Here is a 20,206-nt window from a genome sequence, read left to right as displayed (position 1 = left end):
AGTTTTCATGGAATGAAAAGAAATCCCAAAGAAAGGCAATGCCAGAGAATGCTCAAACTACCACACAATTGCACTCATCTCACACGCTAGTAAAGTAATGCTCAAAGTTCTCCAAGCCAGGCTTCAACAATACATGAACCGTGAACTTCCAGATGTTCAAGCTGGATTTAGAAAAGGCAGAGGAACCAGAGATCAAATTGCCAACATCTGTTGGATCATTAAAAAAGCAAGAGAGTTCCAGAAAAAGATTTACTTCTGCTTTATTGACTACACCAAAGCCTTTGACCATGTGGATCACAACAAACTGTGGAAAATTCTTTAAGAGACGGGAATACCAGAACACCTGACTTGCCTCTTGAGAAATCTGTATGCAGGTCAGGAAGTAACATTTAGAACTGGACATGGAACAACAGACTGGTTCCAAATAGGGAAAGGAGTACGTCAAGGCTGTATATTGTTACCCTGTTTATTTAACTTTTATTCAGAGTACATCATGAGAAACGCTGGGCTGGATGAAGCACAAGCTGAAATCAAGAATCCCAGGAGAAATATCAATAACCTCACATATGCAGATGACACCACTCTATGGCAGAAAGTGAAGAAGAACTAAAGAGCCTCTTGATGAAAGTGAAAGAGGAGAGTGAAAAAGTTGGCTTAAAACTCAACATTCAGAAAACTAAGATCATGGCATCTGGTCCCATCACTTCATGGCAAATAGATGGGGAAACAGTGGAAACAGTGACAGACTTTATTTTTTTGGGTTCCAAAATCACTGCAGATGGTGACTGCAGCCACGAAATTAAAAGACACTTGCTCCTTGGAAGAAAAGTTTTGACCAACCTAGATAGCATATTAAAAAGCAGAGACATTACTTTGCCAACAAAGGTCCGTCTAGTCAAAGCTATGGTTTTTCCAGTAGTCATGTATGGATGTGAGAGTTGGACTATAAAGAAAGCTGAGCACCGAAAAATTGATGCTTTTGAACTGTGGTGTTGGAGAAGACTCTTGAGAGTCCCTTGGACTGCAAGGAGATCCAACCAGCCCATCCTAAAGGAAACCAACTCTGAATATTCGTTGGAAGGACTGATGCTGAAGTTGGAACTCCACTACTTTGGCCACCTGATGTGAAGAACTGACTCATTGGAAAAGACCCTGATGCTGGGAAAGATTGAAGGTGGGAGGAGAAGGGTACAACAGAGGATGAGATGGTTGGATGGCATCACTGACTCAATAGACATGAGTTTGAGTAAACTCTGGGACTTGGTGATGGACAGGGAAGCCTGGCGTGCTGCAGTCCATGAGGTCACAAAGAGTCAGACACAACTGAGCGACTGAACTGAACTGTAAAGCTATGGGAATCGAGATAGTGTGTTTTTCATGTAAAATTACACATCATTGGAACATAATAGAGAATCTAAAAATAGACACATGCATACAGAAAGAAAACTGACTTTCAGCAAAGGTGCAAAGAGAGTTCAGTGAAGAAGGGCTCACCTTTAAAACAAAGCTCCTGGAGCAACTGGACGTCCATCCCCCGGAATTACCCTCCATTCGTATGTCACACCGCGTGTAAAAACCAGCTCAAGACTGGTCGGTCACAGGCCTACATGTGAGAGCTGAAACTGTGACACCTTTAGAAGAAAACATAGGAAAACGCCTCTGCAGCCTTAAAGTTTAGCAAAGCTTTCTTACCCATGACACCAAAATCATAATCCATCAAAGGAAAAATTTATAAATTGGACTCAGCTCTTCAAAAGACACCATTAAGAGAATGCAAAGACAAGTTGCAGACTGGGAGAAAATATTTACAAACCATTTATCTGACAAAGGTCTTGTATCTAGAATATATTAATGTAAAGAACTTTCAAAACAGACATAAGCAACCCAATAAAAACTGGCCAAACGTCTGAACAGACAATTCTTCAAAGAAAATACGTGGATGGTAAATAGTCACAAGAGAAGACCGCAAGTTTATTAGTGAGTCAGGGAAAAACCACCACACAACTGTTAACAGGGCTACAACTTGAAGGACCAGTTACACCAAATGTTATCAAGACGTGAGAGACTGGGACACCCCTCCCACGCTGCCGGAGGGGACAGCACGAACGACCACCTGGGAATGGTTTGGCGGTTTCGTGAAGAGTGAAGGCACGGGCCCCTGGCCCAGCCACCCCGCTCCTGGGCGTGTGCGGAGCGCTCACAGCAGCGCTGCCTGCCACAGCCCCAAACTGGGGGTGTGGGAGCAAGCAGGCAGACGGCCCGGCAGAGCGCGGCTCGTCCGCGTGGAGGACTCACGCACACGCGCCCCGCGCTGCAGTCCGTGGGGTCGCAGAGAGTCTGACATGGCTGAGCGACGGAACGGCTCCCAGGATGGACACAGCCTGCAGAGAGCAGGTGCTCTGCGGTTCCATTACGTAAAATCTGAGGAACAGCAACTGACCAGCCGAGTCGGCAGAGAGGCTCGCCTAGGAGGGAGAAGCGGAGGGAGAGGCGGGCGGGGCCGGGCGGCGGGCAGGGGCGGGGCCTGGCGGCGGGCAGGGGCGGGGCCTGGCGGCGGGCGGGGCGGGGCCTGGCGGCGGCGGGCGGGCCCTGGCGGCGGGCGGCCTGGCCCGGCTGTGCTCCCGCGCCCTGACGGCCGGCCGCACCCCGCAGCTACAGAATGTCAGCAGCCCTGTGATGCGGAAACTGCGGTACCTCAAGCTCAGCCTCGTGGAGGGCTGTCTGGACACGCTGCAGCTCACTTGGGAGGACGCCCGGCGGCGGCAGCTGGAGCAAAGCTCCACGGACAAGCTGCTGTCCGACTTCCTGCAGAGCCCCAGCGACTACACCGCCGTCGGCCTGGTAACGCCCCGGACACGCGCTGGGGGGCCTCCCCCCGTGTGCCTGACCAGCCACTGGGAGCCCGGGAGGCCGGGGTTCACAAACGTCCCCCGAGATCTCTGAGCAGAGGGGCTCCCTACCCCGGCAGCTCCCAGCAGCCCAGAAAGGCCCGTCTGACCGGCCAGTGAGATCGGGGTCTTCCTGGGGGAGGTGCCCCTTCCCAGGGTGGGTGCTCTGACGGCTGTGTCGTCACAGGAAGGCGTCCGTAAAGGTGAACTTCAGTCTGTTAAAAAGATGTCACCTCTGCAGAACAGTTCTGAGCAAAACGTGTTCTGTTGTTAGACTGTTTCGGATTTCGGGAAGTGTGGACCCAATGAACTTGACGTAACTAAATAAATCAAATGAATCCTAAATGGAACTCAGTACAAACTCCCGCCCATGTCAACCTGCCCCAAACTGAGACTCCTCAGCAGACTCTGGAACCTCCCAGCACCTGAGCAGTGGAGACCCTCGCCACACTGCAGGGCTGTTGGAGGGTGGGGCCTGGGTGGGCAGCAGCGGCCCTGGTTGGGTGACTGAGGTGGTCTGTGTCCCTGAAGAAGTGGTTCAGCCTGAAGCACAGCCTGGTCCACATGGTGCTGGCGCAGCTGGGGAGCCTGCAGTCGCTGAGCGCGGACTCCGAGGAGCCTCACCCGTGGTTCCTGGGCCTGGCCGGGAAGACGCTGCACCTGCTGGCCGAGAACTGGGACCTCCTGCTCCCCGCCTGCTACTGGGAGGAGAGCCTCTGGGTGCGTTCTGGCTGGCTCCCAGACTGACCACTTAGGCCTAAAAATCATACACTTAGAGCTCACGGGATCTTAGTAAGAACTGGGGTAGAAAACAGGCCTTGGATTGTCCGGGGTCAAGAAGCGTGGTGTGGGCTGTGGAGGGAGGACAAGGTAGGCCAAAGGCCCGACCCCCGGAGGAAGAACGGGAGGGGGAGAAGGGGCGAGCAGGACAGGCCGTCCTAAGTGGGGCATCCCACCCCCGCCCCACGAGGCGTCCCTGGGCGGTGGCTCCTGGCGCCTCTTTCCACCCCAGCAGCTCTGTGCCTGAGGACCAGGCCCCCGCCCTACCCGGGGATCGGTCCTGCCCACCCCCACTGCTCCCCCACTCCCCGCCCCCACCCACCCACACGGTCCAGGGAAGCCCTCCTCCCGACAGTGCGCCAGTGCACCCAGGCTGGCCCTCTTCTCTCCAGGACCCACCCCCTGCCAGGTTGCCCTGCAGGCCTGGTGCCCCTGAGGAAGCCCCTGCCCCTAGGAAGGGATTCTGGTGACAGCCGCCACCATGGGAGCTCCTGGTCATCGTCCTAAATGCCTCTGTAGACGCCAGGAGGCACCTGCCCAGGTACAGCCAGGCCGGCCCCAGGGACCTGGCTGGGTGTACAGCCCTGGGGTCAGCCCAGTGGCGGCTGTCCGGGCTTCCAGGCCCTCAGATGTGACTCACATGTGGGTGAATTGGTGGCATTTTGGCCCTGCATTCAACCAGTATTCACTGGGCACCTGAAAAGGTGGTTCTGGGTCAGGTAGACACGGACCAGACATGTGGCCCCTCTTGGAGCGGGCGCCCGTCTGGGAAGCTGCGCTCACCACACCCCCGCTTGGAGGGGCTGCCCAGCTTTGTCTCATCCCCGCAGACCCAGGGCTCCCCCAAGCTGAGTCTCCTGGGCCTGCTGCCCCCCAGGCAGGTCCCCCTGGCCTCCCAAGGACCCCTCCAGGTGCCTTGTCCTGCAGAGGAGACAAGAGGAGCCTTGTGGTGCTTTTGGCCCCTGGGCCCCTGGGGCAGACGGGCACCCGGCTCCCCCAGTCCTGGTGCTCAAGGGAGGGGATTTGCCGGCCCTGAAGGGGTGCGGCACAGAAGGCCATCCCCACAGCATGCCAAGGCTCCTCCCTGTGGCATCTGCCAGGTGCCGGCTTCTCTGCCAGGCCCTCACCGGTCACCTAAATCAGTGAAGGGTGGGCTGCAGCGCGCCTGCCATGCCCCCTCACCCAGGGGTCCTGCAGAGACGCGCTTCCACACTGCCCTGACTGGAGGTGTGTCCTCTGTAGGGGGGCGCTGAGCTGAGCAGCCTCAGGGGTCTGGAGATCAACCAGGAGGACCCGGAACATGAGGGGCCCTACGGTGAACTGCCGTCCTTCAGGGCCACCCCCGAGGAGCGGAGGAAGGGCTGGGATCAGAGGGTACGCCGGCCCCCATCCAGCCCCAGGCCGCCCGGCCCGCAGAGCCCGCCTGAGTCTGAGGTCCCCCCGCGGAGGAGGGTGGTGCTGGCGCAGCAGTACCTGGCCCAGGCGTCCGAGGTGCTGCTGCAGTGCCTGCATGGGGCCCTGGGCAGCAACCTACTGGACATCGCCGCGGCCGCCAGCCTGGAGATGGTGGAGTGCATGGGCATCCTGGAGCCCGCGACCACCTGCCAGTTCCTCGCGCTGTCTCAGGTATGCTCTGCTCCGGGCCCCTTCTGCAAGGGCCCCTGAGGCCCCAGTGCTCCCTCTTCCGGTGGCCCCACCCACCAGGCTGCGACTGGGCTCTGCTTTAAGGATGGCGCTCATTGGAGAAGGCACCCCGGGTACCCAGAGAAGGGGGTCTGGCCCCCCATCACAGTTCCCATGGGCGCACGAGCAGCGGAAGCCCCCAAACTTGTGTTCCTGGGGCTCAGGGGAGAGCAGAGCGCTCTCCTCCCCGCGTCCCGAGCCGGCAGCCCGCGGGCTCCACGGTGAAGGCGGGCTCGCCCGGCCTGTCGGCTGTGCCAGCCGCCTGGAGAAGCGCCTGGGTGCCCACCTGCCATGGGCAGGGCCCGGCCCCTCTCCGGCAGCCTCCACCGTCTGTTTCAGAGCTGCTCGGCCTCCGAGAGGATGCGCGATGTCCTGTTCGCAGCCACGGCCAACACTAGCAGCTCACAGCTGGCCGCGCTGCTGCAGCTCCAGGACAGGCTGAGGCGCCAGGAGAGGACGTCCACCAACCTCTGTGCCAGCGTGGAGCAGAGACTGGCCGCCACATCCAAGGTAACCAAGCCAAGGCCGCCCTTGAGCCTGCCCCACCCCGCAGCTCTGCAGACGCCCTCGGACCAGGTGCAGATCCCGGCGCTGCCTCCCGCTTGCTGTGTGGTTCTGGGGGGACCACTCACCCTCTCTGAGCTGCAGCTTCTCATGGGCCCAGTGGGGAGAGCAGCCCACCTTCAGCACTGGTGAGACTCTGCAAACTCACAGCACAGACACCCAGGCCTGCGGTGGTCACGAAGAGGAGGGGGGAGGATGGGGCTCTGGGGGGGGTCCGTTTCAGTTCATGCTGTGTTTTAGGAAATATTTTATATTCAGCCAAGTCTTAGAATTTAATTTTGGAAGAAATGTGCAGAGCATGGTAGCTCATAGCACCTCCTCTTTTATTTGGACTAGCAAATGTGAATTGGAGACTTAAAGAAATTAAACTTGATGAAGTTGAATACAGAAAACAGGCCAGAATGCTCTGATCAATCCTGCCCTCCTCCTCCATGGGGCTTCTGTGACCGCTGGTGTGGGCCCACCTCGTACCCCTCGGGCCAGGCTGCCTTTCTCCTTCTGACCGGTAGGGATGGGACGACACTCTGTGCGGGCCGTCCTGTGTGTGCCAGGGGTGCTAGCGGCAGCCCTGGCCTCCAGCGCCTTCCCATCTGACACCCCAAAAATGTCTCCAGGCCAAGAGCCCTGTGACCCAGGGACAGGAACCGCCCTCCTGCAGGGCGGGGCCCGCCTGGAGGGGTGAGAGGCAGTCTGTAAACCCTGGCAAGACTCATCAGTTGAAAGCCCAGCAGTGCTCTGCTGAGACACAGTACTGGAGGGGACGACCCAGTGGCCAGTCAGCGGGGACCCGCGTCCCCAGCCCGTGAGCACCAGGGAGAGTTTCAAATGTGTGAACAGAACCGACCCAGACAGGAGCCGCAGACAGATCCTCGGCTCCGTGGGGAGGCTGGACCCATCCTCTCAGTTGCTGGTAGAAGGAGAAGCAGCAGCAGCAGCAACCTGCAGGAGTGTGCAGAATCGTCCCCGAGTGCGGGAGGTCTGAACGGACTTGGCCTGACGTTCAGGGAACGGGAAGCCAGTCTGTGGGCGGAGCCTTTACCAAGCCGACCATCATTGGCCACAGGATGCCTCAGCAAATGCCAAAGCACTGAGATCATTCAGTTTGTTTTCTAACCACAAGGAAATTAAAACAGAAATCAATAACTAAAAGATACATGTGAAAAAAAGCTGCAGTTTCCTTGAAATTCAACAGTATGTCTATCATCATCAATTGGTCAAAGAAGAAATGATAATGGAGTTTACAAAATATTTTAAATTGACTTAAAGAATGAAAATACTATATAAGAAAACTTAGGAGACTTGTCTAAAACAGAGTTTAGGGGAAAAAATACACCCTTGAGCACAAAAAGAAAGCCTTACAAAAACAGTGATTTATACTTTGATTTCAAAAAGCTAGAATAAAAACATCTAAGAAAAAAGGAAAACAAATGAGAGATAGAACAACAAAAGCCATGATATTAAATCACGCCTACAGCAGAGGAAATCAATAATAGCAAGAATGGGTTCCAAGGGGAAAACTACTAATAGTAAAATTGATAAACACTTAGGAAGACCTGACAAAGAAAAGAGGGAAGACAGAAATTTCAGGATAGGTAATATGACATCATGAGATCCTTCAGACATCAAAAAACTAGTAAGAGATTGTTTTTATAACCTTAGTCTAATAAATTTGACAATTTGAATGAAATGGAAAAATTCCTCAAAAAATATAACCTACTGAAGCTGACAACAGAAAATCTGAATAACTTAATCTCTCTTCAAGAAGTGTCTTCACACTTAACACTTAAGTGTCTTAACACCGTCACAGAGAGAGTCCCAGACCCAGTTGGCTTCATCAACAAATTCCGCCAAACACTGAAGGAAGAAATGATCTTTCAGGGGCCAGGAGCAAGAGGAACACTCCGTGACTGTCCTCAGAGAGGCCCCGCGAGCCTCCATACTGAAGGCCCAACGAGGACCTCACATGCGGGGAAAATCTCTTATCACCGTGGACACACAGTATCAGCAAGAAGACCCAGGAACTGTGAAAGGGATAACGCAGGAGGATCAGGTGCTGTGCACCATGCAATCTAGTATTTTAACTCATTCAATATAGTCCACCGTACTAACAGGAGGAAAAGGAGAAAATCGTAAGCCCATCTTGATAGATGCAGAAAAACCGTTTGTCAAAATTCAACACCAGCCCGTGATTTCAAAAAATCAAGATAGGAGATAATTTTTTTTAATTTATTTGTTTTTAATTGAAGGGTACTTGCCTTACAGTATTGTGCTGGTTTCTACCAAGCATCAACGTGAATCAGCCGTGGGTTTACCCACGTCCCTGCCCACCTCCCTCCCCATCCCACCCCTCTAGGTTGTTACCCAGCCGCGGATTGAGGTCCGAGTCACACAGCAGCTTCCATTGGCTTTCTGGCTTACATACGGCAATGTATGTTTCCATATTACTAAGAAGATAATTTCCTTAATTTGATAAAGGATGTCTTTAAAACCCTATAGCAAAAATCATACTATACATTAATTTTCAGAAAAATTCTGAAAACTTTTCTCTTAGAGTTGAAATGACACAAGAAAGCTATCATACTTCTATTCAATAGAATAGTTAGACTAGGAAAAGGAATAAAGGGCAGAAGCATTGAAAAGGAAGAAGTAAAACTGATTATTCAGAGTCAACATGATTATGGGCCTTAAAAGTCATCAACTCTGAGACACAGCATGCAGACGGCAGGTCACGACTGACGGCCATCCCGATGATTGCATCTCTACACGCCAGTTACAAACAAGCGGCTACAGTGTCTGAATAACACCATTTTCAGTGACATCAAACCCAATCAAACACCTAAGGAAAATCTAACAAAAGACATATGATCTCTACCCCCAAAGCCATAAACCTCTTTAAGGAAAATTGAAAAAGAACTGACTAAGAGAGGCAGCTGCTTCTGGGGGAGGAAGACTCTGTGTGAACACGTTTGTAAGGAAGTGGCAGCTTCCGAACAAGATAGCAAGACCTGCTTGAAGCGGCGGAAGAGAAGACACGACAGAAAAACGCCAGGAACAGGCCCACCGCACACGCCTGACGCACGTCGAGGCCGACACTCAGGCGGGGAGGGGACGGTGCAGCCCCGCCCGGGGGATGGCTCCCCCCAAGAAGGTGATGCAGTGGAGCTCGCGGAGGAAGCTTTTGGAGACGAGCCTCCTCATCACCCGGAAGGAGGCACAAACTTTACTACATGCTGCTAACCCTCTGTTCATCAGAACCACAGCCCGGGAGTCAAAGGCAAACCTCAGAGGAGGTCCAGCACACACGAGTGACCGGGAGCTGGAATCCCGTGTGGAGAAAGGAGGTGGCTCTCGGAAGGAGAGAGACTGACCCTCCAAGAGAGGAAAGGCACACGGCTGGACTGTCACAGAAGACGCCCAAACAGTCAGTAAACCCTTAAAACGCTGCCCAGCTTCACTGGTCATCAGAGAAATGCACTACTGGACGTCCACCAGAGGGGCGGAGAGCACCAAGGGCTGAAGAGGAGGGGGCCCCCGGGGGGCTAGGGTCCCTCCGCACGTAGCCCCTTGAGAAGTGAGTTCAACCCAGCAACTCTTCCTGCGGGCTGTGGTCCCCAAGAACAGACGTCACAGCAGTATTTGTGCCCGCTGGCCACAGACGGATGAGAGGCTGTGCCTTCCCCAACGGGACACTGCAGGCAAAAAGGGCAACAGGGTCAGCTGCCATGGGTGCCATCCTGGAGGGACCCGGGACACTGGGCGGAGGCCGCTGGAGCTGAGGAGGTCTGGCCCCTGTGACCCATCCCCCAGCTTGGGGAGCATCCTGCTTCGATCCGTCTGCTCCGCTGGAACAGGCGTTCCCCGCGCCCCCTGCAGGGGACCTGACGGTGGACACTGGTCAGCCCCTGCAAACCTGAAGCTCATTTCATCAGAAACCGGGGGGAGGGCGTGAGCGGCTCCTCTCTGAGGGTGGTCTGCGGGCTGCCGGCGGCTCCTGCTGCAGACCCGCAGCAAAGGGACCGGGGTGCAGGCGGGCTGAACCGCACCATCTACGGGCTGGGAGACTGACTGCGGGCCTCGGGGCCTGTGTCTGAGCGGGGGCGCCGCGGGGCCGCGGGGAGCGGAGGGGCGGAGCGGCCGGGCCCTCCGCGGGGCTGGGTCCGTGCCTTGCTCGGCGGTGCCGCGGCGAGGTCCGCGCGCTTCTGCTGCCCCCTGGCGGCGGCCGCCGGCCCACACTGACCCCGAGGGTCACCCGCAGGCTTGGCAAAACCTCCGGGTCACCGAAGAGCACTTTAACCTCTTGAATGACATTCCTCCCACCGTTCGGGTCATCTTCCTGCACCACTCCAGGGACGGGTGAGGCCTTCTCCCCTGCTCCCCAGCCGCTCCCAGGGCCCTGCCCTCTGCGCCGGCGGTCACTGTGGACACAGCACGGGCCGGGGTGGGCTGCCCGTTGGGATGGGGAGGGTGGACCACCCCTCTGCCAGGGTGCCCAGGCTGACGGGTATGACGGCGGGGGGCCTGGCACAGTGCCGCCTCCTGCCAGCACACAGCCCTGATCTAAAGGGCACGGTGGAACTGCAGCAGACACCCCGGTCTGCCAGCCTCGCCACACTGCAAAGTGCTGTGGGCGGGCGGGCGGGTAGGGGGGAGGCCGTGTGACTCCGCGTCCTCACTTGGCTGAGGTTCAAGGGAGGGGCTCATGTTGGGGCGGCGGGGGGGGGGGGTGGCCCAGAGTCGGCCTCTTTAGGGTTCCTCTGGGACCCCACCCCGTCCTGCCAACAGGACCTGTCTGTATGGCGCCTCCTACGACAAAACCAAGTCCGTCCCTGCAGCCAAAGGCCGAATAGTCCAGACCGGGGGTGAGTCAAGCCACAGCACCGCCCTCTGCGGGGTTGGGGCGTCCCTGGGGGGCGGGGCAGACAGAGACCCAGGGGTTGCCAGCCCCCATTCAGGCATCTTTCCCAGGTAGGGAGGGGGCATCAGGCGGAAGCAGCAGAGCCTGGCCCGTGTGCCTCCCACTGGGGAGACCCCCCCCCAGCATTCCCCCTCCAGCTCCTTCCTAGGCCTCAGCACTTCATTCCACCTGCCCGTTCACTACAGCCACAGATGGGGAGCCGTCTGCTCTGTCCCAGGGCCCCTGGATACTTCCTGATGCCCCACTCCTGAACGTCAACAGGAGTGACACCATCCAGCCTGACCCTGCTGGGGGCCAGACCCCCGTTCCCTGCTGAGCCCTCACGGTGCCTGCACACAGCCTGGGCACATTGCGGATGCCGAGTTTCTGTCCGCCTTCCTTCCCAGCCTCTCTGGCCGTCCCCTCTCCAGGGTTCTGGCGCTGACTCCTTCTGGGGAAGGTCCCAAAGCGTTGCCCATAGCTTGCCACCCCCCATCAGTCCGGCGGTGCACAGCGTTCCACCCGTAGTGCTCTCAGCCAGAAGGGTGGTCTGCGAGGCCCCGTGTGGCAACGCGCCTCTGTCTCCGCAGGCTCCTGCAAGGTGGCTCGGGTGGCCGTGAGCCCCGCTGACTTGTCCCACCTGCTGGCTAGTGTCCAGCAGTTCCGGGAGCAGGCCCAGGCTGAGGCCTACAGTGAGGACATGGCCCTGAGCACTGGCCTGGTGAGACCTGAGCCCACGGGCAGGGCAGGGACCACCGCCCGGCACTGCCGGACCCCAGGTCAGGCTCCCCAACCAGACCCGGCGCCAACTCTGCTTTGAGTCCTTGAGCCAAGCCTGGTGCAGACGCCCCTGCTGTGCCAGCAGAGGAGTGCCCTGGCTCTGAGCGGGGCCTTTCCTGGGGGTCGCCTGCAGGGTCTGGCCCCTTCCTTCTCACCACCTGGGGGCTCCAGGGGTCCCCTTTGACACCTTCTGACCTCGGCGGTTGTTTGGGTTGAGGAGGAGTCGGAAGGCATGCACCCGATGGGGGAGGACGGCGCTCTGCTGAGGTTCGAGGTGGTCTTGAAGTCCATGGAGCAGTACCTGCAGCCGCTGTTCCCGCTGCTCAGCTGCCCCCCGGAGCCCAGGTACCGCCCAGGGTCGCCTCCCGAGGGGCTCGGGCCCCGAGTTCTAGCCGGACTGCTGGAACCCTGGGGGCGGAGGGTCACGGCGTCCCTTTCCCCACAGGTGTGCACAGGTCCCAAGCAGTGTGGCGCCCAGGGTAAGGGTGGGCAGGCGGGGGCTCCATGCAAAAGCCAGCTCAGCCTGCGCCCCTGAGCCCCGCGGCGAGCGGAGCGGCTGGCTGTGGGCGTGGGAAGGTCAGAGCCGTGCGGCTGAGGCCACGCCCCAGGCTTATTTCTCTGCAGAATCGGGCCAGGGACTGACCTGGAGAGAGCACGGGCCCTCAGAGACAGAAGCTGGGCTCTGCCCGCCTGCCGTCGCAGGGACGTCTGGCCCCGCCCCAGACCTTTTCTGGGGGACGTCCCTGCCACGCGGACCCCCGCTGCCCTCTGGTCTGGGTGTGGTGGGAGGGAAGAGCCTGGCAAAGGGCCCGGCCCTGTGGATCTGGGTTTGGGGGGAAGGAAGGTGGAGGGGTCAGCACATGGACTCCCTGATTAGCCAGCAGGTCAGAGCGTCCTGATTTCAACGTGTTCACGTCTATGTCCCGGTCTCGGGAGACAGGCCCCCAGCAGGGAGCGTGGGGAGCCTCATGCCCTGATGCTGCCCTGGTGACGCGCTGCCCCGAGGACTCACTGCCCCTTCTCAGTGGTGTTCATGGGTTTTTTCAACCTGAATCTGTGCCTTTGCTTTCAGAGCACCGATCCCCGTGGTTGTTTCAGATTCTGGAAAAACCAAGGGCAAAGACAAGGAGAGGAAAGCATCCCTGTCCCAGGGTGAGCGGGGCCTGGGGCCTGGCCTGCTCTGGGTGGTGCTGATCGGTGCCCTGGCGGGCCACGTGCAACCTCCCGCTGCCCACCCCGCCCTCAGGCCCCCCGGCAGGCCGAGGGCCAGAGACCATGGCGATGTCACCGTCACCCTCAGGGGCTGACGGCCGGAGCAGCCATGGGGTCCCGGGAGCATCACCACACTTCCTGTAACGGAGCTGCCCCGGCGGCCACGGCCCCCTCTGGATGGTCCTCGGGGAGCGGGGCTAGCACAACCGCCCGTCCCTTGAAGGGGCTCCTTGCTGGGAGGAGCCGAGGCTCCAGCACTTGCCTCAGGAGTGCCCACGGAGCGCGGGCGGCCCTCAGCACCACAGAGGACACGCCGTCCCCCCACCAGGCGGTGTCCAGGCCCTGGCTGTGCCCAGTTCAGCCTCCTCGCCGAGTCCCTCGCGGGGTGGGGGTGGGGGTGGTGAGGAGCAGGGGTCTGCTGCCACCAGGGGGCGATAGCGGCTGCGTTCCCCGCCTCCCCCCGCAGTGCAGCCCGAGGTCGCAGACGACGTCATCCTGATCGCGGACAGGCATCTGCTGGAGCTGCCGCTGGAAGGGCTCTCCGTGTTCGACGACGGGCTGGTCTCCTCGCTGTCGCGGGAGTTTTCTCTCCAGATGCTGTGCAATCGCCTCCGCAGAGAGGAGCCAGGTGAGAGCTGGGCGGACACCTGAAACGCGCAGACGGCTCTCACGGTAAGAGCGCAGCTCTTGTCAAGAGGCGGTCGTCAGAGTCGCCATGCTTTTCAAGGCCCTGGTGCATCTGGAGGCGCTTGGGGAGCGCCTTCCATGAGCCAGCGCTCTGACAGCTGCCAGCGTACCCCAGGCAGGACCCTAACTTCCCTCCTGACCTCACAAACGTCTGTCTCTAAGGAGGGGGCTGGTGGTCACCGGCCAGCGATACAGTTGGTCATCGATGAGATGGTGAGAGGCAGCAAGGGAGCGGGCCGGCAGGCCTGGCCTGGGGGCAGGGGCGGGCCAGGCGCGGCCACTCTGTTTCACGAACATGCAGAGCGTGCTAACATCCTCCAGGTGATACATTTGTGCCGTGTGGTTTCTGGCATGTATGTTTCACTATGATAAATATCAAATTACATTAAAAATAAAGAGATTGGACTTTTATTTTCACCCAAGATGAGGTGAAAGAGACCAGCTCAGTTCCAGCTGAAACAACCAAAACCCAGACAAAAATACATGAAGCACCAATTATCAGATATTGGCAACCAGACAGTGGGCCCAGCGATCCCCAAGAGAGGAAACAAGCAGCTGAGCTGCAGCTTTCTGCCCGGAGAGTCTCAGGCTGCAGCAGGTGAGGGGAGGCCCAGGCAGAGCCCAGCGGTCTCCCCAAGGTGAGCAGAGGGGGGCTGTGGACACATGGCGATCCTGGGAGGAGAGACACGCAGAGGGTCCCCTCCGTCCCCAGCTGCGACCCAGTCGTGACCCAGTGCAGGCGCGCGAGGAGACGACACCCAGAACGAAACCTCATGGCCGCCAGCATCGGGCACAGGGGCTGAGGGTGCGGCCTCTGTCCGTGGGAGCCGGCGTCAGCCCCACCGCCAGAGCTGAAATACGCCTCAAGGCATCAGACTGTTTCCAGGTAACCTAACTGTGTCTCAAAATAAGGTTTCAGATGTAAAGAATTAAAAAAAATAATCCAGGACCCAACAAAAGGTAAAATTTGAAATGTCTGACATCCAATCAAAAAGTACTTGCCTTCAAAGACCGCTAAAGAAAAGTCAATCAAAAGCAGCAGCAGAAATGACGCAGGTGATAGAGTCAGCCAACAAACCATTCAGCAGGCCCTGGGCCTGTGGCCCATGTGTCAGGAGGTGGTGGGAGGTGGAGTGTGGTGAGCAGAGACGTGCAAAGCGTGAAGTGGACCCGAACTGAGCTTCTGCTGAGGAGAGACACGCCCTGGGCAGCATTGCTGCAGCCGCACGGCAAGAGGGAAGCCTCATGAGCCTGAAGAGATTAAAGAAACCAACTGGGGGAAACAGAACAGAGCGGCAGTGAGCTGCTGGACGAGGTGAAGCAATGAATTTGCCTGTAGAGGAGTTTTCTCAGGGGGAACATCTGAGTTCATAATGACCAGTTTTCCCCCCAATTTCATGAAAACCGTCATCTTGCAGACCCAAGAAGTTCAGTGAATCCCAAACACAAGAAACAAAGAAAACTACAAAGGAACCATTGTAGTCAGAGTGATTAAAACCAGTGGTAGAGTATTTTGCAAGCAGCCAAGGGGAAAAGAGCCAAGAGGAGGTGGCAAGAATACACAGAAGAACTATACAAAAAAGATCTTCGCGACCCAGATAATCATGATGGTGTGATCACTCACCTAGAGCCAGACATCCTGGAGTGTGAAGTCAAGTGGGCCTTAGGAAGCATCACTAGAGGAGGTGATGGGATTCCAGTTGAGCTATTTCAAATCCTAAAAGATGATGCTGTGAAAGTGCTGCACTCAATATGCCAGCAAATTTGGAAAACTCAGCAGTGGCCACAGGACTGGAAAAGGTCAGTTTTCATTCCAATCCCAAAGAAAGGCAATGCCAGAGAATGCTCAAACTACTGCACAATTGCACTCATCTGACATGTTAGCAAAGTAATGCTCAAAATTCTCCAAGCCAGCCTTCAACAGTATGTGAACCGTGAACTTCCAGATGTTCAAGCTGGATTTAGAGAAGACAGAGGAACCAGAGATCAAATTGCCAGCATCCATTGGATCATTGAAAAAGCAAGAGAGTTCCTTTATTGACTATGCCAAAGCCTTTGTGTGGACCACAACAAACTCTGGAAAATTCTTAAAGAGATGGGAATACCAGACCACCTGACCTGCCTCTTGAGAAATCTGTATGCAAGTTAGGAAGCAGCCGTTAGAACGGGACATGAGACACCAGACTGGTTCCAAATAGGGAAAGGAGTACGTCAAGGCTGTATATTGTCACTCTGCTTATTTAACTTATATGCAGAGTACTTCATGCGAAATGCTGGACTGATTGAAGCACAAGCTGGAATCAAGATTGCCGGGAGAAATATCAATAACCTCAGATATGCAGATGACACTGCCCTTATGGCAGAAAGTGAAGAAGAACTAAAAAGCCTCTTGATGAAAGTGGAAGAGGAGAGTGAAAAAGTTGGCTTAAAACTTAACATTCAGAAAACTAAGCTCATGGCATCTGGTCCCATCACTTCATGGCAAATAGATGGGGAAACAGTGACAGACTTTATTTTTTTGGTCTCCAAAATCACTAAAGATGGTGACTGCAGCCATGAAATTAAAAGACGCTTGCTCCTTGGAAGAAAAGCTATGACCAACCTAGACAGCATATTAAAAAGCAGAGATGTTACTTTGCCAACAAAGGTCGGTCTAGTCAAAGCTATGGTTTTTCCAGCAGTCATGTACAGATGTGAGAGTTGGACTATAAAGAAAGCTGAGCGCCGAAAAATTGATGCTTTTGAACTGTGGTGTTGGAGAAGACTCTTGAGAGTCTCTTGGACTGCAAGGAGATCCACCCAGTCCATCCTAAAGGAAATCATTCCTGAATATTCACTGGAAGGTCTGATGCTGAAGCTGAAACTCTAATACTTTGGCCACCTGATGCGAAGAGCTGACTCAATGGGAAAGACCCTGATGCTGGGAGGGATTGGGGGCAGGAGGAGAAGGGGACAACAGAGGATGAGATGGCTGGATGGCATCACCGACTCAATGGACATGAGTTTGAGTAAACTCTGGGAGTTGGTGATGGACAGGGAGGCCTGGTGTGCTGCGGTCCATGGGGTCGCAAAGAGTCGGACACGACTAAGCGACTGAACTGGACTGAAGGGGAAAAGACACCTTGTGTATCAAGAAGCAAACACAAGAGGTACAGCAGGCTTCTCAGCTGAAATGACACAAGTAGTGAAGGACGTCTTTAAATTATTACAGAAATAAAAAAAGAAATATCTATCAATGTGGATATTTTAAAAAATAACTCTCAAGAACAGTGGTGAAATTCTTTTTCAGAAACAGATGAGTTGAATTCTTCCCAGCAGGCCTGCTTACCCCACAAGAAAGGCTGAGCATGCTCTCCAGGCAGGGAAAAAAAGGTGGGAGTCCACGTCTACACAAAGAAATAAACACCAGAAGCTGGAAAAGGGTGGGTGGGCCATTAAAACTTTTTTCTTTTTTTTTTTTTTTAAACTTTTTTCTTAATTTAAAATCTCTTTAAGAGATGTTGACATTAAAAATTAACAGCAATGTGTGGTGGGGTTTACAGCATTATATAAATGAACGTGTGGGGCAGCAAGGGCTGTGGGTGAGAGTCATGTGCTGACCGACCAGCGGCCAGCGACCTGCGGCCAGCACAGCAACTGGACACGGAGACAGAAACATGCAGCTGGGACTCGATGAAGAAGAGGAAAGAGAATCATGAAACAGCAGGACTGACCAGAAGCAGCCAGGAGGAGGGGACACAGAGAAAGCAGAGACAGGACAGAGAGAAATAAAACAGCAAGATGGTGTGTTTGCACCCCAGCACCCCAGTAATCAGTCTCGGTGCAAGGTCAAAACACCCACATCAAAAGGTGAAGATCCCCGCCCTGGATGGAAATGCAAGGCCTGGCCCCAAACATGCTTCTTTAAGGAAATCAGCTTAAATCAAAGGACACTAATGGGCCAGAAATTAAGGGTGGAAGAGACCCTGGGTTCCTGGCCCACCCAGAGCACAAGCAGGAGTGGGGTGGGTGGGTGGAGCCTGGTACAAGCCCCGCCCATTTGCACCCCTGCGGCTGGGAGTCCCACCCCTTTCACATGTTACGGGCTATTTGATGTCTTCGTTGTGAGAATCTGTTCTAGTTTTTCGCCAGTTTTTGCCTTGGGTGTTCCAGGTTTTGTTCGTTAGGTCCGCATACATTTTCTGATCACTTGTCTGAACTGCCAATCTCCTTCTCAAGCTCATCTCTTCACTGGTACCTGGTACCTCTCCTTGAACAAAGTATTTGAATAGAGTCCAGCGTATCCATCTTCTCAAAACTTAACACCTCGTGCTTATGAGGTCTTTTAAAATAAAACATATATTTTCTTACCTGAAGACCATGAAGATACTCTGTGATGTCCTCCATGTCTCTTTTTCTTCACCTTTCATGTTTTTGTCTACCTTCCACCTGATACTGGTTTTTGTGTACAGTGTGAGTTAAGGTTTAGTTTTCTTTTTTCCGCGCGAGGCCCCAGCTGTCTGCACACCATTATTGGAGGGCCTTCCTGTCTGCACTGCTCTGCATTGCCAGCGTCATCTGGAGGAGCAGATCATCCTGTGGGCATCCGGCGGTGATGCAGGACAACGTCCCAGAGATGTCCCTCTCCTGATCCCCAGGCCCCAAGAGGATGCGACCTGACGTGACAAAAGGGCCTTCGCGGGTGTGGTTAGTGACAGATCCTGATTGCCTGGGTGGCCCCGTGCCATCACCAGGGTCCTGAAAACAGGCAGGGGGCGGGCTCGGAGGGAGTGGAATGAGCTCCTGGCGCCTCCAGGGACTGGAAAAGGCAAGGTTGCCGACCGTGCTTGGAGCCTTGAGGAGGCCCGGCCCTGAGCACACCTCGGGTTTAGCCAGCGGGCCCCTTTTGGTTTCTGGCCTCTAGACTGTTGTTTGAAGCCCCTGCGTTTGTGGTAATTTGTTACCGCAGCAACAGCACCAATGCAAACTGTCACCATAAAGTAGCGAGCACACTGCGTGAATGTGAGCTGTCTTTCCGAAGCAGTGTTGAGTGGGGATGAAAAAGAAGGATTCCGCACACCCCCGAGTGAGGACTTCTCAGAGCCTGGAACCCTCAGGCTGGAGGAGTGCTCTTTGAATGTTAATTGTTCACGGCAAACCTTTAAGGATAACCACAAAGGAACACAACTGGTGTATAAATTCCAAACCAATAAAGAGGGGAAATAAGCAAGAGAAACAAGTGAACCAAGACCTCAGTCAAGTTACAAGCAGCCAGTGATGGAGACCCACACACAGAACAGCGGGGCGAGGTGCAGGGACCCATACATTAGATCGAGAGCCAAAAAGGTGAGCGGCTCCACCTGCTACTTAAGGCAGAGTGAGCCAGAGCATGCCAGTCGGCGCTGTCTGAGCGCCAGACTCCTGACCAGAGAGGAGCCACGGCAGCCGGCAAGCAGAGGAACAGACACGAGAGTTGCCCGGTGCCGCTGGAAGGGCGCCTTCTCTCTCTGCAGCGGAGCCACCTTTATCTCCTCGGGCCCCGCAGGGCAGGGTGACCAAGGAGCCCCAAACAGGGGAAGCACAAGTGGCAAGAACCTGGGGCGAGGCTGGGGCCCACGCTGGCGATGGGCGAGTCCAGCCCGCGGCCAGCACTGCCGGCATGAGCAGGAAGGGCACAGACAGGCTTTGAGCAACAAAGCTAACAACCTCGGCTTCATGGACACATGGATCTTGTATCTAGAAATTAGAGAAACAGGCTGAGACAATGTGTGACTGGGTCAGATACCAATTCCCAAAAGATGGACTTTTTTTTAAACCCCCATATTTCAGAAATTTTAAAACAGTGACTTCTAAATAGCTCAGCTCATGGGACTCAGAAGAAGTGACCACAGAAATGTCAAAAAGACTGGATTACAGCAGACTCGAGAGGAAAAGGGCTGGAGGCTTTAAGCTGAGCATCTAATTTGGGAAGTTAGAGCAAGAACAGCAAAAACAAAAAAACAAAAGAAAAAATGAAGAAAGCAAAGGAAAGCCTACAAAAAATACATGAACAGACACCAATAAAATTGGAAGCAAAGATAAACATTGGTTGTTTGAGAAAATAAAAAAAAAAACCTCGTAAAATAGACACATTCTAGTGAGAATGATCCAGAAAAAAATAAAGGTACAAATATACAATATTAGAAATAAAAGAGACACAAACTCTAAAGAGCATTAGATATTTAAGATAATAGACTATTGTGAACAACTTTGTGGCAATATATTCAAAAATTTAGGCAAATTTTTTACAACATCCTAGGGAAAAAGAACTCGAGACTCAAGAAGGAAAGAAAACCCCAACAGCCTCAGAGCCAAGAAAGAAAGATCAACAGATTTACATTCCCCCACAAAAATACCAGTTTTACCATTTTTTTTCTGTTGAATTCTACCAAAATTCCAAGAAACTGTTCTTGTCAGTCTGTTCACATCTCCCAGGTAGAAGGGAAAAGTCTATCTTCTGCTGGCCAGGGGTGACCCTGACGCCTGCACTGCTCAAGAATAGGAAAGAAAGAAAAATATAACATTTCATCACCCCGTCTGACCTTAAAACCTATAGATGTCACAGGTGAAGAGAGTAAAGGGAAAATGAACCTGTAAACATCTCAGATGATGCATGTGTTCACAACAGAAATTCTTAGCAAGCCAGGAGTGGAGTGAACGCCTCTTCTTGATGGAAGAATTGATCTGAATCTAGAGCAGG

At 54.7% G+C, this 20,206-nt stretch overlaps 1 protein-coding gene across 12 annotated transcripts in view; it reads left to right on the top strand.

Annotated features, from left to right (window-relative positions):
• Nucleotides 1–20,206, top strand: part of CFAP46 (cilia and flagella associated protein 46) — a 96,873-nt gene that overhangs the window by 71,680 nt on the left and 4,987 nt on the right. For 10 of the 12 annotated variants that reach the window (XR_006345404.1, XM_043926148.1, XM_043926153.1 and 7 more), the window contains 10 exons: nt 2,653–2,841; nt 3,420–3,608; nt 4,911–5,294; nt 5,691–5,861; nt 10,171–10,268; nt 10,698–10,774; nt 11,400–11,530; nt 11,810–11,934; nt 12,662–12,741; nt 13,268–13,429. Coding sequence is in view for 9 of the 12 variants with exons in the window: in XM_043926148.1 (XP_043782083.1) it covers nt 2,653–2,841; nt 3,420–3,608; nt 4,911–5,294; nt 5,691–5,861; nt 10,171–10,268; nt 10,698–10,774; nt 11,400–11,530; nt 11,810–11,934; nt 12,662–12,741; nt 13,268–13,429 (1,606 nt within the window). In the remaining 3 variants the exon portion in view is untranslated. The remainder of the gene's footprint in view (nt 1–2,652; nt 2,842–3,419; nt 3,609–4,910; nt 5,295–5,690; nt 5,862–10,170; nt 10,269–10,697; nt 10,775–11,399; nt 11,531–11,809; nt 11,935–12,661; nt 12,742–13,267; nt 13,430–20,206) is intronic. The other 2 variants (XR_006345405.1, XR_006345406.1) reach the window with 2 other exon arrangements.

The sequence above is a fragment of the Cervus elaphus genome, chromosome 15 (assembly GCF_910594005.1).
Source record: "Cervus elaphus chromosome 15, mCerEla1.1, whole genome shotgun sequence".
In the NCBI taxonomy this organism is placed as follows: domain Eukaryota; kingdom Metazoa; phylum Chordata; class Mammalia; order Artiodactyla; family Cervidae; genus Cervus; species Cervus elaphus.
The sequence above is the reverse complement of the archived record's forward strand: the minus strand, read 5'-3'. Positions and strand labels throughout refer to the sequence as shown.